General features: G+C 45.2%; 1 protein-coding gene across 1 annotated transcript in view; it reads right to left on the reverse strand.

The window, feature by feature from the left end:
* Positions 1–18,638, reverse strand: part of stpg2 (sperm-tail PG-rich repeat containing 2) — a 239,847-nt gene that overhangs the window by 136,072 nt on the left and 85,137 nt on the right. The window contains exons 8-9 of the mRNA XM_060851462.1: positions 11,684–11,843; positions 5,466–5,623 (exon numbers count right to left, since the gene is read on the reverse strand). Coding sequence (XP_060707445.1) covers positions 5,466–5,623; positions 11,684–11,843 — 318 coding nt within the window. The remainder of the gene's footprint in view (positions 1–5,465; positions 5,624–11,683; positions 11,844–18,638) is intronic.

The following is an 18,638-nucleotide window of genomic DNA, read 5'->3' on the forward strand; positions in this document are numbered from 1 at the left end:
GCAAGTACAATCCACAAGATTGGAGGAGGTCCAGGTGAAATGCTGCTTCACCTGGAAAGGCTGTTTAGGCCCTTGGATGGTGAGCAGGGAGGAGGTGAAGGGGCAGGTGTTGCACCTTCTGTGGCTACATAGGAAGGTGCTGTAGAGAGGGCGGTGGTGTTGATGGTTGTAAAATGGACAAGGGTGTCCCGGAGGGAATGATCCCTATGAAATGCAGATGGCGGTAGTGAATGGAAGATGTTTTTGGTGGTAGTGTTCTGCTGGAGATGACTGAAATGGTGGAGAAAGATCCTTTGATTGTGGAAGCTAGTGGGATGAAAAGTGAGGACAAGGGGGACTTGATCGCACTGTTATTAGTGATGGGAAGGTGCAAGGGCAGAAGCGCAAGTGATAGGTCAGATGTGGTTGGGGGCCCTGTCAACCACAGTGGGCAGGAAACTACCGTCATGGAAGTAGGAAGCCATGTCAGCAGCGCTGTTGTGGAAGGTAGCATCATCCAAACAGATGTGACATAGGTGAAGGAGCTGGGAGAATGGGATGGAATCCTCGCAGACATGGGGTGCCACAAGCTATAGTGAAGGCAGTGGCTTTGTAATGGTTAGTTTCCCGGAAATTGAGACAGAGAGGTCAATAAAAGGGAAGTGTTGGAAATGGATGATGTGAAAGTTATAGACATGTGGAAATTGGAGGCAAAATGAATGAAGTTTTCAAAGTCCTGATGGAAGCATGAAGTGGCACCGAAACAGTTGTTGATGCACTGAGCAAATAATCATGGGACGGGGCCAGTGTAGGACTGGAAGAAGGATCTCTCTGCATACCTCATAAAAAGACAGGCATAACTGGGATCCATGTGGGTGCCCGTAACCACTCCCTTGACTTGGCAAAAGTGAGATGAAGTAAAGGAGAAATTGTTCAGCAAGAGAACAAGTTCAGCCAAGTGGAGGAGGGTGGTGGATGGGGATTACTCCGGCCTCTGGTTGAGGAAGAACTTGCAGAGCATCCTGGTGGGGAATGGAGGGATAGAGGGATTGGACATCCATGGCAGACAGGAGGCATTTAGGGCCAGGGAACTGCAAATTGTCAATATGGTGGAGGGCATCAGAGGAATTGTGGGTGTAGGTGTGCAGGGTCTGGATAAGGGGAGCGAGGATAGAGTCGAGGTCGGAGGAAGTGAGCTCGGTGCGGCAGGAACTGGTGGTACGATGGGGTTTGTGGATTTCAGGAAGGAGGTAGATGCGGGCTGTCCCAGGGTTGGGACACTACGAGATTGGAAGCAGTGAGAGGGAAGATGTCCAGAGGTAATATATCAACCACTTTATTTAAAGGTGCATGGAAATGCACTGGGGGCAGTTTAGAGCAGGTTGACCAGGCTAATATCTGCGATGCTGGGTTGGTTTGTGAGGAAAGGTTGGACCAGCTGGGCCTGTATCTGCTGAAGCTTAGAATAATCAAGAAGTGACCTGATTGAAACATAGCCAATCCTGAGCAGCTTGACAGAGTAGGAGGACAGGGAGTTTCCAATTGAGAGAGAACCTGAAAGTAAGGGAAGAAAATCCTTCTTAGAGATTCATGAGCTTTTGGAATTTGAGCATCCACAGTATTTTCATTTTATCTGAACAGAGATCATTTCAAATGAATAAAACCGTCAGTGGTGCAGATGCTGAATTTCATTTGAACTTTAGAGTTGTTAAATCTCTGTGGGCTGTTATAATAAGGGGATTTGATTAATATTTTAATCAAGTTCCTTGTGCACACAGCCTCTTTGGCAGCATTTATATGATGTATAGCTGGAAGAAACCACCTTAAATGGAGCCTGTGATTCTGCTACACATGTGGCAAGACTCTGAGGAGATGTAGGGGATGGAGTTCTCAGCCCCCATGGCAATGCCACAGTCCTCACTGCATCCTCCATCAAAGGTAAATTCGTATTTCCTCATATCACCAATTAATCAGCAAAAATACTAAAGACAACAGGAGGAAAAATAATTTTACACAGTGTGTGAGTGTGTTCTGGAATGTACCATCTGAGAGTGTGGGACAGGCAGTGGTTAGGGTCTGTAATGAACTGTCTGAGAGTGTGGGGCAGACAGTGGTTAGGGTCTGGGATGGACTGTCTGAGAGTGTGGGGGAGGCAGAGTCAAGCATGTCTCTCAAAGAGGAATGTGATGAATGCCCGTAGATAGAACAAAAGGGGGCAAAGGGAAAAGGTGGAGAATTATAAAACACAGGCTCTTCCAGCCTGCTTCATCATTCAATACAGTTACAGCTGATCATCGAACTCAGTCCCCTGTTCCTGCTTTTGTCCCATAGCGTTCGATCCCTTTAGTCCTAAGAACCATATCTAACCCCTTTTTGAATACATTTAAAGTTTGACTTAACCACTTACTGTGGCAGAGAATTCCACAGACGAAGGGCTTGTTTCCACACTGTAGGGATTCTAATCTACTCTAATCTAAATTCCGTAAGGGAAGAGATTTCTCCTCTTCTCAGTCCTAAATGGTCAGCCTGGTTCTGGACTCCCCAGTCATCCTTCCTGTCCAGGTAATTCGCCTATAACACAATGGGTGTGTTCTAGTGCAACCCCCTGTTATAGAAACACCGCACTTTAGAAACATTGCTTTAAATCGTGTTACAGCCAACACATTTCAATAGTTCACACATTAGAAACAGTGTCCTCAATATGTCAGTGTGTAAAAAATGAGGTCTGCAGATGCTGGAGATCACAGCTGAAAATGTGTTGCTGGTTAAAGCACAGCAGGTTAGGCAGCATCTCAGGATAAGCTCGAAACGTCGAATTCCCTATTCCTGAGATGCTGCCTGACCTGCTGTGCTTTAACCAGCAACACATTTTCAGCTGTGATCTCCAGCATCTGCAGACCTCATTTTTTACTCGAAGATTTGAACCTACTGTGAATCCTCTTGCAAGGATTCCTGATGAAGGGCTTATGCTCGAAACGTCGAATTCCCTATTCCTGAGATGCTGCCTAACCTGCTGTGCTTTAACCAGCAACACATTTTCAGTCCTCAATATGTCAACCATGTTACAGTAAATTTGTGTTAATAAATTGCACATTATAGCAGAATGACATGTGTTTACCCTGCCTAGTCCTTTTAGAATTCAATTGGTTTTCTATGAGATCCCCCCTCATTCTTCTAAGCTACTGTAAAATGATCGAAAAGTATGGCACTAGAAAATCACAACAGGTCAGGCAGCATCCGAGGAGCAGGAGAATCGACATTTTGGGCATAAGCCCTTTATCATTCCTGATGAAGAGCTCATGCTCAACATGTCAACGCTCCTGCTCCTCAGATGCTGCCTGACCTGCTGTGCTTCTTCAGTGCCACACTTTTTGACTCTGATCTCCAGCATCTGCAGTCCTCATTTTCTCCCTGTCCCAGGAATTAGTCTGGTTAACCTCCACTGCACTCCCTCCATAGCCACGACATTCTTCCACAGATAAGGAGACCAAAACAATATTTCAGGTCTTAGAGGAAGTCAAATTAGTTAGAATAGATTACTTACAGTGTGGAAACAAGCACTTCGGCCCAACAAGTCCACACCGACCCGCAACCCACCCATACCCCTACACCTAACACTACAGGCAATTTATCAAGACCAATTCAACTAACCTGCACATCTTTGGACTGTGGGAGGAAACCAGAGCACCCAGAGGAAACCCACACAGACACGGGGAGAATGTGCAAACTCCACACAGTCAGTCGCCTGTGGTGGGAATTGAACCCGGGTCTCTGGTGCTGTGAGACAGCGGTGCTAACCACAGTGCCACCGTGCTGCCCAGGAGCTCTTTCAACACAGGGTCCTGTGTGCTGGATCTATTCAATGGCTCTACTCCAACCTCAGGAAGGGAAAGGCCACACCTGGACAATGGGAATTCCTCCACTTTCCACAGTTAGCCATCCTTTCGTGCTTCTCGTCTGGTGCACAGTTACATATTGGGAAGATGTAATTATTAATGACAAACGTAGCAGTTAATGTTTCTCCTGGGAGCAGAGTCAGGAGGTCATTGTCTCAGGGACAAAAGGTCAGCAATTTCCAACTGAGCTGAGGAGCAATGTGCTCACGCAGAGGGTGGTGAGTCTCTGGAATTCTCTACCCCAGAGAGCTGGATGTGCCCAATCGATGATGCACTCAAGACTGAGATTGATACAATTTTAGGCATCAAGGGAATCAAGGGAGATCAGATGGATATGTGGAGTTGATGTAAGAGTTCAGCAATGATCCTGTTGAAGGCTCTTTTCCCACACCTATGTCTTGTTTTCTTAAAATAAGTTGAAATGTTCAAAACTTAATCCCCAAAGAGCCCTTGCAGCTGACAGACAATTAAGACTTTAATCCTTAAACAGGGCAGCATTTTGTTCCAGTCCCCAAAGGTGTAAGAACACCCTGCGCATTTCAGGCTCATTTGGACTATTCCAACTTATTGAACTGTTTTCCTGTCAATTCTCCATCTCTGGGATCACTTACATGCTGCAGGAATGCTCCTTCCAAACCAGGCCAGAGTGCGTGCGAAAGTGGGCTTTGAGAAGGAAGACAACTCCCATATTACTGGTCTGACCTGATTTCCCCAAAGTCAAAATTACTTCAACATTGATGATATAAAGAACAGTTAAAAGTGGAGAAAATCTACGAATGTAATTTAGATAGTTTTGTGAAGAGGGAACAGAGAGAGAGAGAGAGAGAGAGAGCGAGACACCACCCACAAGTAAATAGAAATGGAGATGGAGAGAAGGGTAACTGGAAAAGGAGGTGAGACTGGAGGGATAAACGAATGAGAGAAATTCAAAAGGGCAAGCAGCAGTTTCAGCAACTGTTTTAGTGAGAGGCCACATGCTGATACTGTGCTTATAAATGCATAGCACCTCCTCAAATGCTCAAGGTTCAAAAACAGACATGACAAGATGTTCAGCGTGAGAACTGAAGAGGCTGTAAAACAGGCAACAAGATCAAAGACCTAATGCCCCAAGAAATCTCGAAGAGTCACAGGGGAGACAATCCAGCAAAAGGCAAAATCCTGTGGAACTGGAAATCTGAAACAAACATAGAGAATCTACAGTCCAATGAGCCTTTGGTCTGAAGAAGAGTCTTTCTGGACTGGAAGCATTAACTCTGTTTCTCTCTCTACACTGGTGCTGCAGACCTGCTGAGTTTCTCCATTATTCCCTGTGTCAATTTCATAGACTTAGCTGCACCATTCTGAGGTAAGACTCCGCAGAGCTCTCTCAAAGAAACATTCTCCTGAAGAGGTGATCAAAAATGTAAAAATATAAATGTCAAAGAACAAAAAGTAAACCCCATGTTTAAAAATGGAATTATTCATTATTTCAATCTGAACATTTTGGAGTAGTCTAATGTATGAAAGATATAGTCCAAAAACAGATCAACTATTTCTAGACAAATGGGAGACGCTGGATGTTTCAAGATGCTATTCACTGGGGAACAATACCTTATAATCAGCTGGACCTGGCATGTTTTGTTTCGATTTGTCAGATTTCAGACGGGGAACTGTTGATCCAAATCCTCCTCTTAATGAGTTCTCTAAACTGGCTTTCCTTTCGCTTTCTCGAGCCAGAGTGTGGTTCGTGATGTTGTAGGTCCCTGGACCTGTTGAAATCAGAAATACTTTCCACTATATGTTCCTGAGAAATCACCACATGCAACCCAACAAACATACACTCAAACCAGGAATCTGATCTCCTGCACTAGCACCGATTCTCACTTAGATTATTTACAGTGTGGAAACAGGCCCTTCGGCCCAACAAGTCCACACCGACCCGCCGAAGCACAACCCACCCATACCCCTACAGTTTTACCCCTTACCTAACACTACAGGCAATTTAGCATGGCCAATTCACCTGACCCGCACATCTTTGGACTGTGGGAGAAAACCGGAGCACCCGGAGGAAACCCACGCAGACACGGGGAGAACGTGCAAACTCCACACAGTCAGTCACCTGAGTCAGGAATTGAACCCGGGTCTCAGGCGCTGTGAGGCAGCAGTGCTGACCACTGTGCCACCGTGCCGCCCACTCAATGTGAGTTACATCCGGCACCCACGTTGATGTCAGTGATTGATACCACCACTGGGTTCAGCTGTGCAAACCACCCATGGCACTTTTATAAAGAAAGGAAAACATAAAAGGTATCATTGGAGACAATTTCAAGGTTTGCCAACTAAACAAAGCACAAAAGGTTAATTAGAGATAACACTATAACCTGGTGTTGTGTGATTTTTAACTTTGCACACCCCAGTCCAACACTGGCATCTCCAAATCATGACATTTTCTCATGCGATTTCTTGAATCTCATGTTAGAACATAGAACATAGAACATAGAAAAATACAGCGCAGTACAGGCCCTTTGGCCCTCGATGTTGCGCCGATCCAAGCCCACCTAACTTACACTAGCCCACTATCCTCCATATGCCTATCCAATGTCCGTTTAAATGCCCATAAAGAGGGAGAGTCCACCACTGTTACTGGCAGGACATTCCATGAACTCAGGACTCGCTGAGTAAAGAATCTACCCCTAACATCAGTCCTATACCGACCTCCCCTTAATTTAAAGCTATGCCCCCTCGTAATATCTGACTCCATACGTGGAAAAAGGTTCTCATTGTCAACCCTATCTAAACCCCTAATCATCTTGTACACCTCTATCAAGTCACCCCTAAACTTCTTTTCTCCAATGAGAACAGCCCCAAGTGCCTCAGCCTTTCCTCATACGATCTTCCTACCATACCAGGCAACATCCTGGTAAACCTCCTCTGCACCCGTTCCAGTGCCTCCACATCCTTCCTATAGTATGGCGACCAAAACTGTACACAATACTCCAGATGTGGCCACACCAGAGTCTTATACAACTGCAACATGACCTCAGGACTCCGGAACTCAATTCCTCTACCAATAAAAGCCAGTAAGCCATATGCCTTCTTCACAGCACTATTTACCTGGGTGGCAACTTTCTGAGATCTGTGTACATGGACACCAAGATCCCTCTGCTCATCCACACTACCAAGTATCCGACCATTAGCTCAGTATCCCATCTTCTTGTTACTCTTACCAAAGTGAATCACTTCACACTTACCTACATTGAACTCCATTTGCCACTTTTCTGCCCAGCTCTGCAGTTTATCTATATCCCGCTGTAACCTGCCATATCCTTCCTCACTGTCAACAACTCCACCAACTTTCGTATCATCCGCAACCTTGCTCACCCAACCTTCTAGCCCCTCCTCCAGGTCATTAATAAAAATGACAAACAGCAATGGTCCCAAAACAGATCCTTGCGGAACACCGCTGGTAACTGCACTCCAAGGTGAACCTTTATCATCAACCACTACCCTCTGTCTTCTTCCAGCCAGCCAGTTCCTAATCCAAACCTCTAATGCACCCTCAATGCCATACCTCCGTATTTTTTGCAGTAGCCTACCATGGGGAACCTTATCAAACGCCTTACTAAAATCCATATACACCACATCTACCGCTTTACCCTCGTCCACCTCCTTAGTCACCTTCTCAAAGAATTCAATAAGGTTTGTAAGGCATGACCTGCCCTTCACAAAACCATGCTGACTATCCTTGATCACATTATTCCTATCCAGATGTTCATAAATCCTATCCCTTACAATTCTCTCTAAGACTTTGCCCACAACAGAATTGAGACTCACCGGCCTATAGTTACTAGGGTTATTCCCTACTCCCCTTCTTGAATAAGGGAACCACATTTGCTATCCTCCAGTCTTCTGGCACTATTCCTGTAGACAATGAGGACATAAAAATCAAGGCCAATGGCTCTGCAATCTCCTCCCTTGCTTCCCAGAGAATCCTAGGATAAATGCCATCAGGCCCAGGGGACTTATCGATATTCACCCTTTCCAGAATTTCCAAAATCTCTTCCCTACATATCACAAAGCCATCCATTCTAATTAATTGTGATTCAATATTCACATCGGCAGCAATGTCCTGTTCCTGAGTGAATACTGACGAAAAGTATTCATTCAGTGTCTCCCCAATCTCTTCAGCCTCCACACGCAACTTCCCACTACTATCCTTGAATGGACCTATTCCTACCCTAGTCATTCTTTTATTCCTGACATACCTATAGAAAGCCTTTGGCAAAATATTAACTGATCTTCCTCTTTAGACTCAAACGGGAGAAGCAACAAACATCAACATGTTGTCTATGATTTATCTTTGAAGAACTCAGATGCAGTAATTTTGAATGAATAGCAACAGACTGCAAAAAAAATTTCCTTCTGTTATGGCCTTCATATATCCCCAGCAGTGCTTGTTGTCCTAAAGCCATGCATATTTTTGAATAGTCAACAATGAAACCAACCCTTGTTTCAAGCTGACAACTCAATATGCCCCTTCCTCAATCAGAGGAGTCACCTAACTTTCTTCTTTAAGTACTGCACTTTGGAAAGAAAGCAAGCATTTAACAAAAAAAAACAAAATCAATGAGTGATAATAACAGGCTCTAATCATCTTTTTATTGCTCCTGCTGGCAGAGATTTCCTGGAAATCCAATTTTTATTGTATGCACATCATAGAACAAAGATAATGTCAATAAAATGATCACACTGTCCCATAAATTTCTGTCAAATGAAGCAGCAGACATCACCATGGGACTTTTCAAAGTTCTGGTGATGGTTAATTATCTTCATTTAAGTGTGACTGACTCCAATATTTATTCTCCTGGAGAGTCAATAAAAAGCATTTTGGGCAAAGTATTTTTAAAAAGCCATGACATATGTTTTAGAGGACTCTGCTTCTGACAAAGATTCCTCTTTGACAGGAGTTAACATTGGGGAATCAAATGCAGACATGAGTGTGCTTAATTCTCAGTGTTAGAGACAAAACACACTGCAGATGCTGGAATCCAAAGTAGACAAGCAGGAAGCTGGAAGAACACAGCAAGCCAGGCAGCATCAGGAGGTGGAGAAGTCAATGTCTCAGGTATAACCCTTCTTCAGGAATTCTCAATGCGCCTAGTTCCCCAACCAGAAAATCAGCAGCCTTCACACATCAGCCTTTTGGATCTCCAAGTCCAGTTCACTGTTCATAATCAGTGAGATATACACATGAACATAAGAAATAGGAGCCCCTCTGGTCTGCTCTACCACTCATTGTTTTGAAGTCCACTTTTCCATCAATCCTTAGTAACCTTTGATTCCCTAATGAACAAAAGTCTCTCTATCTCTGCTTAAAAACATTCAGGACCCACCTTGAGGCAGAGAGTTCCAAAGTCACACAACCGTTTGAAAGAAAAATTGTCCCCTTATTTCTGACATAGAAGGGTGACCACCAATTTTAAAGCGATGCCTTCTAGCTTTGCCTTAACTTAAGGAAACATTCTTTCCGCATCCACCTTGGCAAGAGTATTCAGGATCTTCTACATTTTCATCAAGTCACCTCACATTCTTCTAAACTCCAATGAAAATTTGCCTCGCCTTTCCTCAACCCAGATATCAACCCAGCAACCTTCTCTCAATACTGCTGTCTGCCAGTTACAAAGATATTAGAAATAGGAAATAAAAAGCTGTCAAGAATGATCTAATTAAGTAACAGAAGAGTCAACAAATAGTCGGTTGATAGAATAGAACTTGAGTATTGCTGGAAAAATAAACCATTTTGTTAAAGTCTTCCATCTTGCACTCATCAGGACATTTCACAAGAAAGTCCAATATAAAGAGAAAGCAACATTAATATTGGATGTCACCTCTCTCTCTTCTCATAAAAATTATAAATATCGTTCTGTTTTCACATTCACATGAGACTGTGTGTTACTGAAGCAGAATTATTCTGCTCCATCTTTCAATCAGGGCTAATCTCTTGTGTGCTGTCCTGAAAAGTGCAGATGAAATCTTTGACAATATGTGTCATTTTTCAGCAATACTCGAGCAAAGAAAGAGTCTTATTTACTTTCCAATTGCAAAGTTCTAGCTGAAAATCAGGCATGGTGGGGGTAAATATGCCAGTTAGCTCAGTTGGCTGTACAGCTAGTCCACAATGTAGAGTGACACCAACACTAAAGGTTCAATCCCTGCACTTCCTGAGGTTACCATGAAGACTCTACCTCTCTGCTTGCCAACACATGGTGACCCTCAGGTTAAACCAACATAATCTCTCTCACTACAGGAAAGCAGACCTATGGGACTGTGGTAACTTCACCAACTCTAAACAAGTCAACTGACCAACAGTGAGAATGTGGGGTAGGATAGCTTGAGGCAAGAGGCCATATGCTTGTGTCTGATGTGGGAGCTTTCTGATTTACTTCAATTTGTTACTCCCCCATTCAACCCAGGGTTGCCTTTATTTTCTGGCTAAAGTGTTCCACACAAAGAGGCAAGTATTTGACGCTGGATCAGAATCCTGGAATTCCCTCTTTAGGGGCATTGCGGGTCTACCCACAGCACATGGACTGCAGTGGTTCAAGAAAGCAGCTCATCCCCACCTTCTCAAGGGCAACTAGAGACAGGCAATAATGCTGGAGCCAGCCAGTGACACTATAACGAATTTAAAAATTGCCAAGGTCCCAGCTAAACCCCTCACATTCTTGTCCACCTTGATCAGATTTATCCCATGCATTAACATTCCTTTTAATTTGGAAACAGGCACCTTCTATTCGTAACACACTCTGTGGTATGTTCTCACGCACAGCTGCCCTTCACAATGTCCTGGTTATTGTAAAGGATATACTCCCTGAAAACATGAGCTACTGATGATCTGCTGGCATTACATTGCACAAAGCAACATGGTCAGGAGGGTTCTGAAGGCTGCGATGTAACTCTGTGACCTGCTGATACTCACAAGACTGCAGACCAGAGCCGTCAGACCAGAGCTGTCAGACCAGAGCCGTGAGACTGAAAACCTTTTGCAAACACCATGAGCAGATAGACTACAAATTGGGGCTCTTGTGACACAGTGGTAATGTCCCTGCTTCTGGCCCAGTAGGTTTAGGTTCAAGTCCTACTTGCTCCAGAGGGTGTAACAACTTTTCTGAACAGGTTGTTGAGAAAAATGGGTTAAATATTTTCTTATAAGTTAAAACTATTTCAACTAACTGGGGCTCTGGCACAGTGGCAATATCTGTACCTTTGAACCAGGAGGTCTGGGTTCAACTCCCACCTACACTAGAGTTGTATAATACCATCTCTGAACAGGTTAATTAGGAAATACCTATTTCAACGAGCTAAGGGTTCTTGTGGTGCTGTGGTAGTGTCCCTATCTCTCAGCCAGTAGATCAGGGTACATGTTCCACCTTGTGACAGGTTGATTTAGAAATTCCTTATGGAGTGGTGACAGGTAGGTGAAGGTAGGAGGTGATTATCACAATTCCTTCCTATCTTTGCCTACCTATCGCCATCTCAACTACCTTTCCCCTAGCCCCACTCCCAATTTATTTCTCAGCCCGCTTCCCCTTTCTCAGTCCTGATGAAGAGTCAAGCTGAAATATTGACTCTCTCACTCCCCAGACGCTGCCTGACCTGCTGTGTTTTTTTCCAGCGTCACACTTCATCAATGTTGACTTCTCCAGCATCTGCAGCCCTTACTGTTTCTTAGCAATGATCTACTGCAATTAGCTTCTCCTGTGGTCACTGGGGGAATGGAGTGAAAATGGGTTTTATGTCACAGGCTCTTTCTGGGTGGAAACACAAACCTGGCTCTTCAGCTGTGCGCCAATCCTCGACAAATCTCACAGCATTATGACCGAAAGCGGTTTTGCCTTTCGTCGATATCCTCTTCAAGGACTGGAGAGCAGTCCGTGGATCATCGTACCATCCAGGAGCTGGGGTGATGGATTTCACAGGCAAAAACCTCTGGTACAACAGAGAGGTGGAGAACAGATTCATTACAGGAGTTTCAGGTCTTCCCCACAATAAATAACCCCAAAGCCAAGCAAAAACAGCAGTTGTGTTTTTCCTAGGCACATTAGGAGAGGAAAAATCAAGGAAACGGAGGTGTAAATCTGGCTTCCATTATCAGGTTAAATATCTAGCAGAGAATAATGCTGCAAGTTACCCCAGACCACAGCAAAGATAATCTCCCCCTGCATCCCTAAACCTACAGCACTGAGCCTCTGTATCATCTGTTCTTCTCCTCTTCCCTCCTCCACCACTGTCAAAAATATTTAAATAAAAACATTTCCCAGCCTCTTTCAGTTCTGAAGAAGGGTCACGGGACGTTAACTCTGTTTTTCCCTCTACAAATGCTGCAGGACCTGCTGCGTTTCTCCAGCTCTCCCTCTCTGTGTTTGATTATACTGGAGAGAGCAGGTGCAGACTGGAACACTGTCACGTGGGACACCTCTGGTCAGTTTGTAAGCACAGTCCTGAGCTACCAACAATCGTCCTTTTAGTTTGCCCAACTCCCTACTGCCTGCTCCCACTTTCAACCCTCTGTCCTCAGCCTCCTACTTCACCTCATTGGAGTTTTGTGGCTTAGTACTGGTGTCCTTACTTCAGACCATAGGGCCATTCAGCCCATTGAGTCTGCTTCACCATTCAACTATGGCTGATATATTTCTGAACGCCATTCTCCTGCCTTCTCCCCATAACCTCATCAAGAACCTATCTAACTCTGTCTTAAATACACAAAATGATTCAGAGCCAGAAAGTTCTGGTTCAGATGGTGACGGAAAGCGCATTCATTGTGCAGCCAAACAGAGTGACTGTCAAGCTGCAAATCTTCCCAACATGCAACAGTGGGTGGTAAGAGTTGGAGAGATCCCCAGTCAGCCATTTTATGAAAAGTACATTGGACCCTTTACAGTTGTTATTCATAGCTCCAGGTAACGTGAATGTTGCTACAGCAACTTGGATTTCCTGAATCACTTGTGGACGTTATACCATTACTGTGGTGAAGCCAGCCACAAGGGAAAGTCTGTAGGATATAGAATATTGGAATATTAATTTATATAGCATATACCATAGCTGAAACCACATGTCCATCTTGCCAGCTCTAGGACAGGAATAACCCTCAATCAAAGGCACTTGGTGTGGGACTGAGGGACAGAATATTGGTCTGTGAGCAGTGATGGGCGGGTGCGCTGTTGACTTCTGGCCTCTCTTTCACAGATTCAGATTCCCTACAGTGTGGAAGCTGGTTATTTGGCCCATCAAGACTGCACCAACCCTCTGAAGTGCATCCCACCCAGACCCACCCACCGCCCCCCTTCCGCAATCCTACCCCTGGAACCCTGCATCTCCCATGGCTAATCCACGTAACCTGCATAATCCTGGACACTATGGGCAATTTCCCATGGCTGATCCACACTTGCACATCTTTGGACTGTGGAAGGAAACTGGAGCACCTGGAGGAAACGCGTGCAGACACAAGGGAGAAGGTGAAAGCTCCACACAGACAGTCTCTCAAGGGTGGAATCAAACCCAGGTCCCTGGCGCTATGAGGCAGCAGTGCTAAACACTGAGCCACCATGTCGCCCCCACCATGAACCCACCACACACCCCCACCTGACACTCCCCACATACACTACCTACCTGTACTGGGGCATTCTGTGATCTGAGGGTTGGGGAGGTGTCATTCCTGCAGCAGCCACCACCCTCCGAGCGGCAGTGCTAAGCCACCAGCCTCTAATTCTCCAGCATTGTCTATCTAAGTGAGGCTTCCATCACACTATTAACCCAGCAACTATCCCCCTTCCCCCTAAAAACCAGGGCCTGGGAGAGGCCACAGGGGCATAGAAACCATATCATTACTTCTAGTTAAGTGGTCCTCCTGGCAAAGATAGTGTAGATGTCTCACTGGTTTTCCAGCCAGCAAGCAAGACCCCCAAAGTCTCATCAAGAGTCTCCCCATTAACTCTGTTTCCTCACTTCCACAGATGCTGGGCATTTCCAACAGTTTCCGTGTATTTGTTTTTAAAGTTTGATCAACAAATGAGAGAAACAATGCAAAATCTCACCATTTACCAGGACGCATGCGAAACCATTTTATCGATCACTTTCACATTCAGCATTTCAGAAGTTATTCATCATGATTATATCTATGAAAGGCAGTGCCATATCTCACCAGCATCTGTGCAAAGCTCAGAAACTCATCCACAGAAGCTAATGATAATGTCAGCGTTTGAAGGAATTATGATGTACATCAGTAAAAATAAAGTAAAAGAAAATACATAATATTAATTTATAAGGCCACCTAATCCCTGTACTGGGCTTGGCGATTGAAAAGATTACCTCGCTGGTGAGTTATAGCGGAGAACATCATCATAAGTTACCTGTGAAAGGGCACCTAGTAATTGTCTTGTCATCCCTAAATTAACCTCAAACTAAATCTCATGGTGAGCCATTGGGAAAATTGAAATTGAAGAGTAGGCAAACTTTTGCCAATGTTATAAACAAGCAGACTGACAATTTTCAAAATGATATCTCTGTCAATCCCCCAGGTTACTCAGTCACTACAGCTGCTTTCACTTAAAGCAGAGCAAGATCAGAATTTGCAGCTTTAATAAAGCAAATTTTGAAAATTGCGGCTCAATGGTAGTGACCAAACCTCTGGGCCAACAGGTTTCTACCTATTCCCAGAGGTGTGTCATACCATGTCCAAACAGCTGGATTCGAAAATATCATTACAATGAAGTTCTGTGCACAGAGCCACTATTCTAAAATAGTATAAGGTGACACATTCCCACCCTCGAGTGGTCAATGGAGAGTAATGTGGGAAAATGAAGCAAAAATAAAGAAAAATCTAATTCGCAATGTCAAGAAAAAAATAGCCAATTTTCCCTTTGAGGTTCCAGCAATGAGTTCTGAATCTCTCCCGGAAGTGGCAAGTACTTTATTTTCATCTGATTAATCAGCTTCAATTAAATGGAGCTGACAACTCTCCTGTGTACTGCTGACAAACCCCACAGCAGCAACTCCCATTGGAAAGTCTGAGACGTTGCTTGGCAGATACAGCTCACGGTTTCTCCTCAGAGTCTCAATGTTGATCTTCATTCCCCAACATCTCACGGCACCCGCCCATGGGCATCAGAGTCAAAAATTGTTGCACTGGGAAAGCACAGCCGGTCAGGCAGCATCCGAGGAGCAGGAGGGTCGATGTTTTGAGCATAAGCTCTTTGTCAGGAATGAGCCACTATTTGAACATGGTATGACACACCTCTGGGGATAGTTGGGATTTGAATATAAACCTTCTGGCCCAGAAGTGCCATTCCTGATGAAGAACTTATGCTCAAAATGTCAACTCTTCTGCTCCTCAGACGCTACCTGACCAGTTGTGCTTTTCCAGCACCACACGTTTTGACTCATCTTCATCACCTGCAATCCTCTCTTTCACCCATGGGCATCAGCTACCTCCACTCTTTGTCAGCATTGGCAAACACCACCTACCAATCTTGGACTGAGGTAAAATCAGGCAGCTCTCTCATTAAAGAGGGACCAGTGGTGATGCTTTAACCTGGGAATCAGCATGCCTCAGGCAAGGGAAGAGATTGAGGAGGAGGGACTTTGATGGTAAGCTCAGCTGCTGTGGGAACTTGAACCCACACTGTTGGCATCATTCTGCCTTCCAACCAACTGAGCTAACCAGCATTTTATTGATGTTGCACCAACCCATACTACACTTGAGCGCTTCACTTTGGTGCTCAGGGGCACCTTACATTGTAATGCTCCTGCAGGGGCTGCTATCCAGGAATCTTCTCAAAGATGAGAATGTCTCATCAGTATAACCTCTATCCTCCACTGAATGGAAGAAGAGGCTGTGGTCACCTTGTAGCCAGGTCCAACAGCTAGACTGTCAGTCGACCAAAAAGGTGACGATTGAAAGTGCATAAATACAGAGGAACTTCAATTATCCAGCGTTCGATTATCGGAATATTGGATTATCCAGCAAGATCGCACAGTCCCAATGCCTGGCTAAACAATTATTATTATTATCCTGCATTCAATTATTCGGAATTCGATTAACCAAATGAAATCCTCCCATTCCCAACCGCTCCCCCGCCCGCGTCCTTCGGATAATCGAGGTTCCTTCGTATTTACAGATGTGAGAGTGTATTTATAATGACGTGTCAGCCACACCAGCTATGTAGCTTCACAGCGTTTTGTTTTCTTGTCCTCACACTATATCGAGGTGCAATCCCTAGGTTCCTGGCTGAGGCTGAGGGAGCCTGCCCTGTAACAGGCTCTACAGAGTGATTTGGGAGGTTGTCTCCAGTGACTAGAGATCCTGGCCATGCTGGGACTGTCCTGCCAGATTCAAGCTCCCCTTCCCTCAGTCGGGGATTGCAGGAAGGGTGGAGGTGGAGATGTCTGCGCAAATAAATCAAAGCTAACTCCACTGATGCCGCCAGACCTGTTGAGTTCCTCCGGTAGTTTTGGTTTTTGTTTCAGATTCCCAGCAGCCACAATAAGGTGAAACCTCTTCAGCCAGAGAGTGGTGAATCTATGGAATTTATTGCCACAGAAGGCTGTGGAGGCCCAGTCATTGAGTATGTTCAAGATAGAGATAGATATGTTCTTGAGTATCAAGGGGATCAAGGGTTGTGGGGAGAAAGCAGGAGAATGGGGTTGAGAAACTTATCAGCCATGATTGAATGGCGGGGCAGACTCAATGGGCTGAATGGCCTAATTTCTGCTCCTATGTCTTATGGTCTTATGATATAGGGACCTGGGTTCAAATCCTGCCGTGGTAGAATTTGAATTAAATTTTTTAAAAAGTATCTGGACTAAGGACCATGAATTGTCAGGTGAACCCTATCTGGTTCACTAACGTCCTTTAGAAAAGGAAATCTGCCTGGTCTGACCTACATGTGACTCCAGACCCACAGCAAGGTTGTTGACTTTCAACTGCCTTCTGAAATGGCCAAACAAGCCACTTAGTGATGGGTAATAAGTGCCAGACATGCAACGCCCATGTCCCACAAACGAATATTTTAAAAGCCCCCTTCCCTTGTTGCTGATGCTAAGTACCAATGGTAGGATAATCGAGGGCAGATCTTTGAGTATTCCTGACAGACACTGAGCATTCTGCAGGACCTGGCTCTCCAGAGCAGTCACCATGGAGACAGGCAGTAGCACACGGTACGGTACTGATCTCACTGGTGTCCTCCTCTAACCTTCAATCCGCTTTACCTAGTGTTTCTGACAATCCTCTCTGCGATGGTTCCTGTGACTGCCTTGTCCAGTTACACAATGGCCGACACCATGGAGTCCTCTGTGACTGAGCCGGTGCCTGGACTTTGGCTGTCCACTGAATGCCAGTGACCTTCTGGTTATGGCACTGTGCCAATGAGACGGAGCTGACCAGATCCTGCTGCAGAATCTATTCTAGAAAGAGGGGCTTCCTCTCTGTGATGCTGACCGCCCGCCCCAGAGTTTGGGGGATATGTGACTTTTCACCCCCTCCCCCATACCACTCCAAACCCCGTCTCGAGAGGTGCTCTCCCCTTTGGACAGTGATTGTGTGGGTGTCGTTGGGGCCTGCATTAGAAAAGAGAGGCTGTTCACCGTAAAATTTCCTACATTACAACAGTGACCCCATTTCAAAATGTGATTATTTGGCTGTCAAATACAATGGAATGTCTGGAGGTCACAAGAGGTGCTATATAAATGTGGATCTTTCCTTTCATAAACTGGTTATGTGCATTCATTATCTTCCCTTCAAAGTAATTAAAAACAAATACAGCTAAATTGAGGAGGAAACCATCCAGCCCCTCAAAGCTGTCCCATTAGACCATAAGGTATAGGAGCAGAATTCAGCTCATCGAATCTGCTCTGTCATTTGCTCATGGCTGATATGTTTCTCAACCCCATTCTCCTGCCTCCTCCCATAACTCTATCTCTGTCTCAAAAACACTCTATGATTTGGCCTCCACAGCCTCCTGCAGCAATGAGTTCCACAGATTTCCCACCCTCTGGCTGAGGAAACTCCTCCTCATCCCAGTTCTAAATGGTTGTCCCTTTACTCTGAGGCTGTGCCCTCCGGTCCGAGTCTCTCCTAGTGGTGGGAACATCTTCTCCATCCACTCTATCCAGGCCTGTCAGTATTCTGTATACTTCAATCAAGTCCCCCCACATTCTTCTGAGCTCCATCGAGCACAAACCCAGAGACCTCAACCAGTTGTCATTTGACAATCCTTTCATCCCCGGGATCATTTTTTTTTAGATTCCCTACAGTATGGAAATAGGCCATTTGGTCCAACAAGTCCATACCAACCCTCCGAAGAGTAACCCACCCAGACCCATTCCCCATATTCACCCCTGACAATGGGCATGACCAATTCACCTGACTTGCACATCTTTGGATTGAGGGAGGAAACCGGAGCACCCGGAGGAAACCCAGGCAGACACGGGGAGAATGTGCAAACTCCACACAGACAGTCACCCAGGAATTGAACCTAGGGCCCTGGTGCTGTGAGGCAGCAGTGCTAACCACTGAGCCACCGTGCCGCCCCCTTGTGAACCTGCTGGGGACCTCCCTCCAATGCCAGCACGCCCTTCCTCAGGTATGGGGCCCAAAACTACTCCCAATGACTGATATCTAAATTAATTCCATCCACCTTTGTTTTGTAATCCTTAGTAACATCACCTCAAAAATAACACATTCACTTAAGAGCAGCAGGGTGGCTCAGTGGTTAGCACTGCTGCCTC

This window comes from Hemiscyllium ocellatum, chromosome 36, assembly GCF_020745735.1.
Source record: "Hemiscyllium ocellatum isolate sHemOce1 chromosome 36, sHemOce1.pat.X.cur, whole genome shotgun sequence".
Taxonomy (NCBI): domain Eukaryota; kingdom Metazoa; phylum Chordata; class Chondrichthyes; order Orectolobiformes; family Hemiscylliidae; genus Hemiscyllium; species Hemiscyllium ocellatum.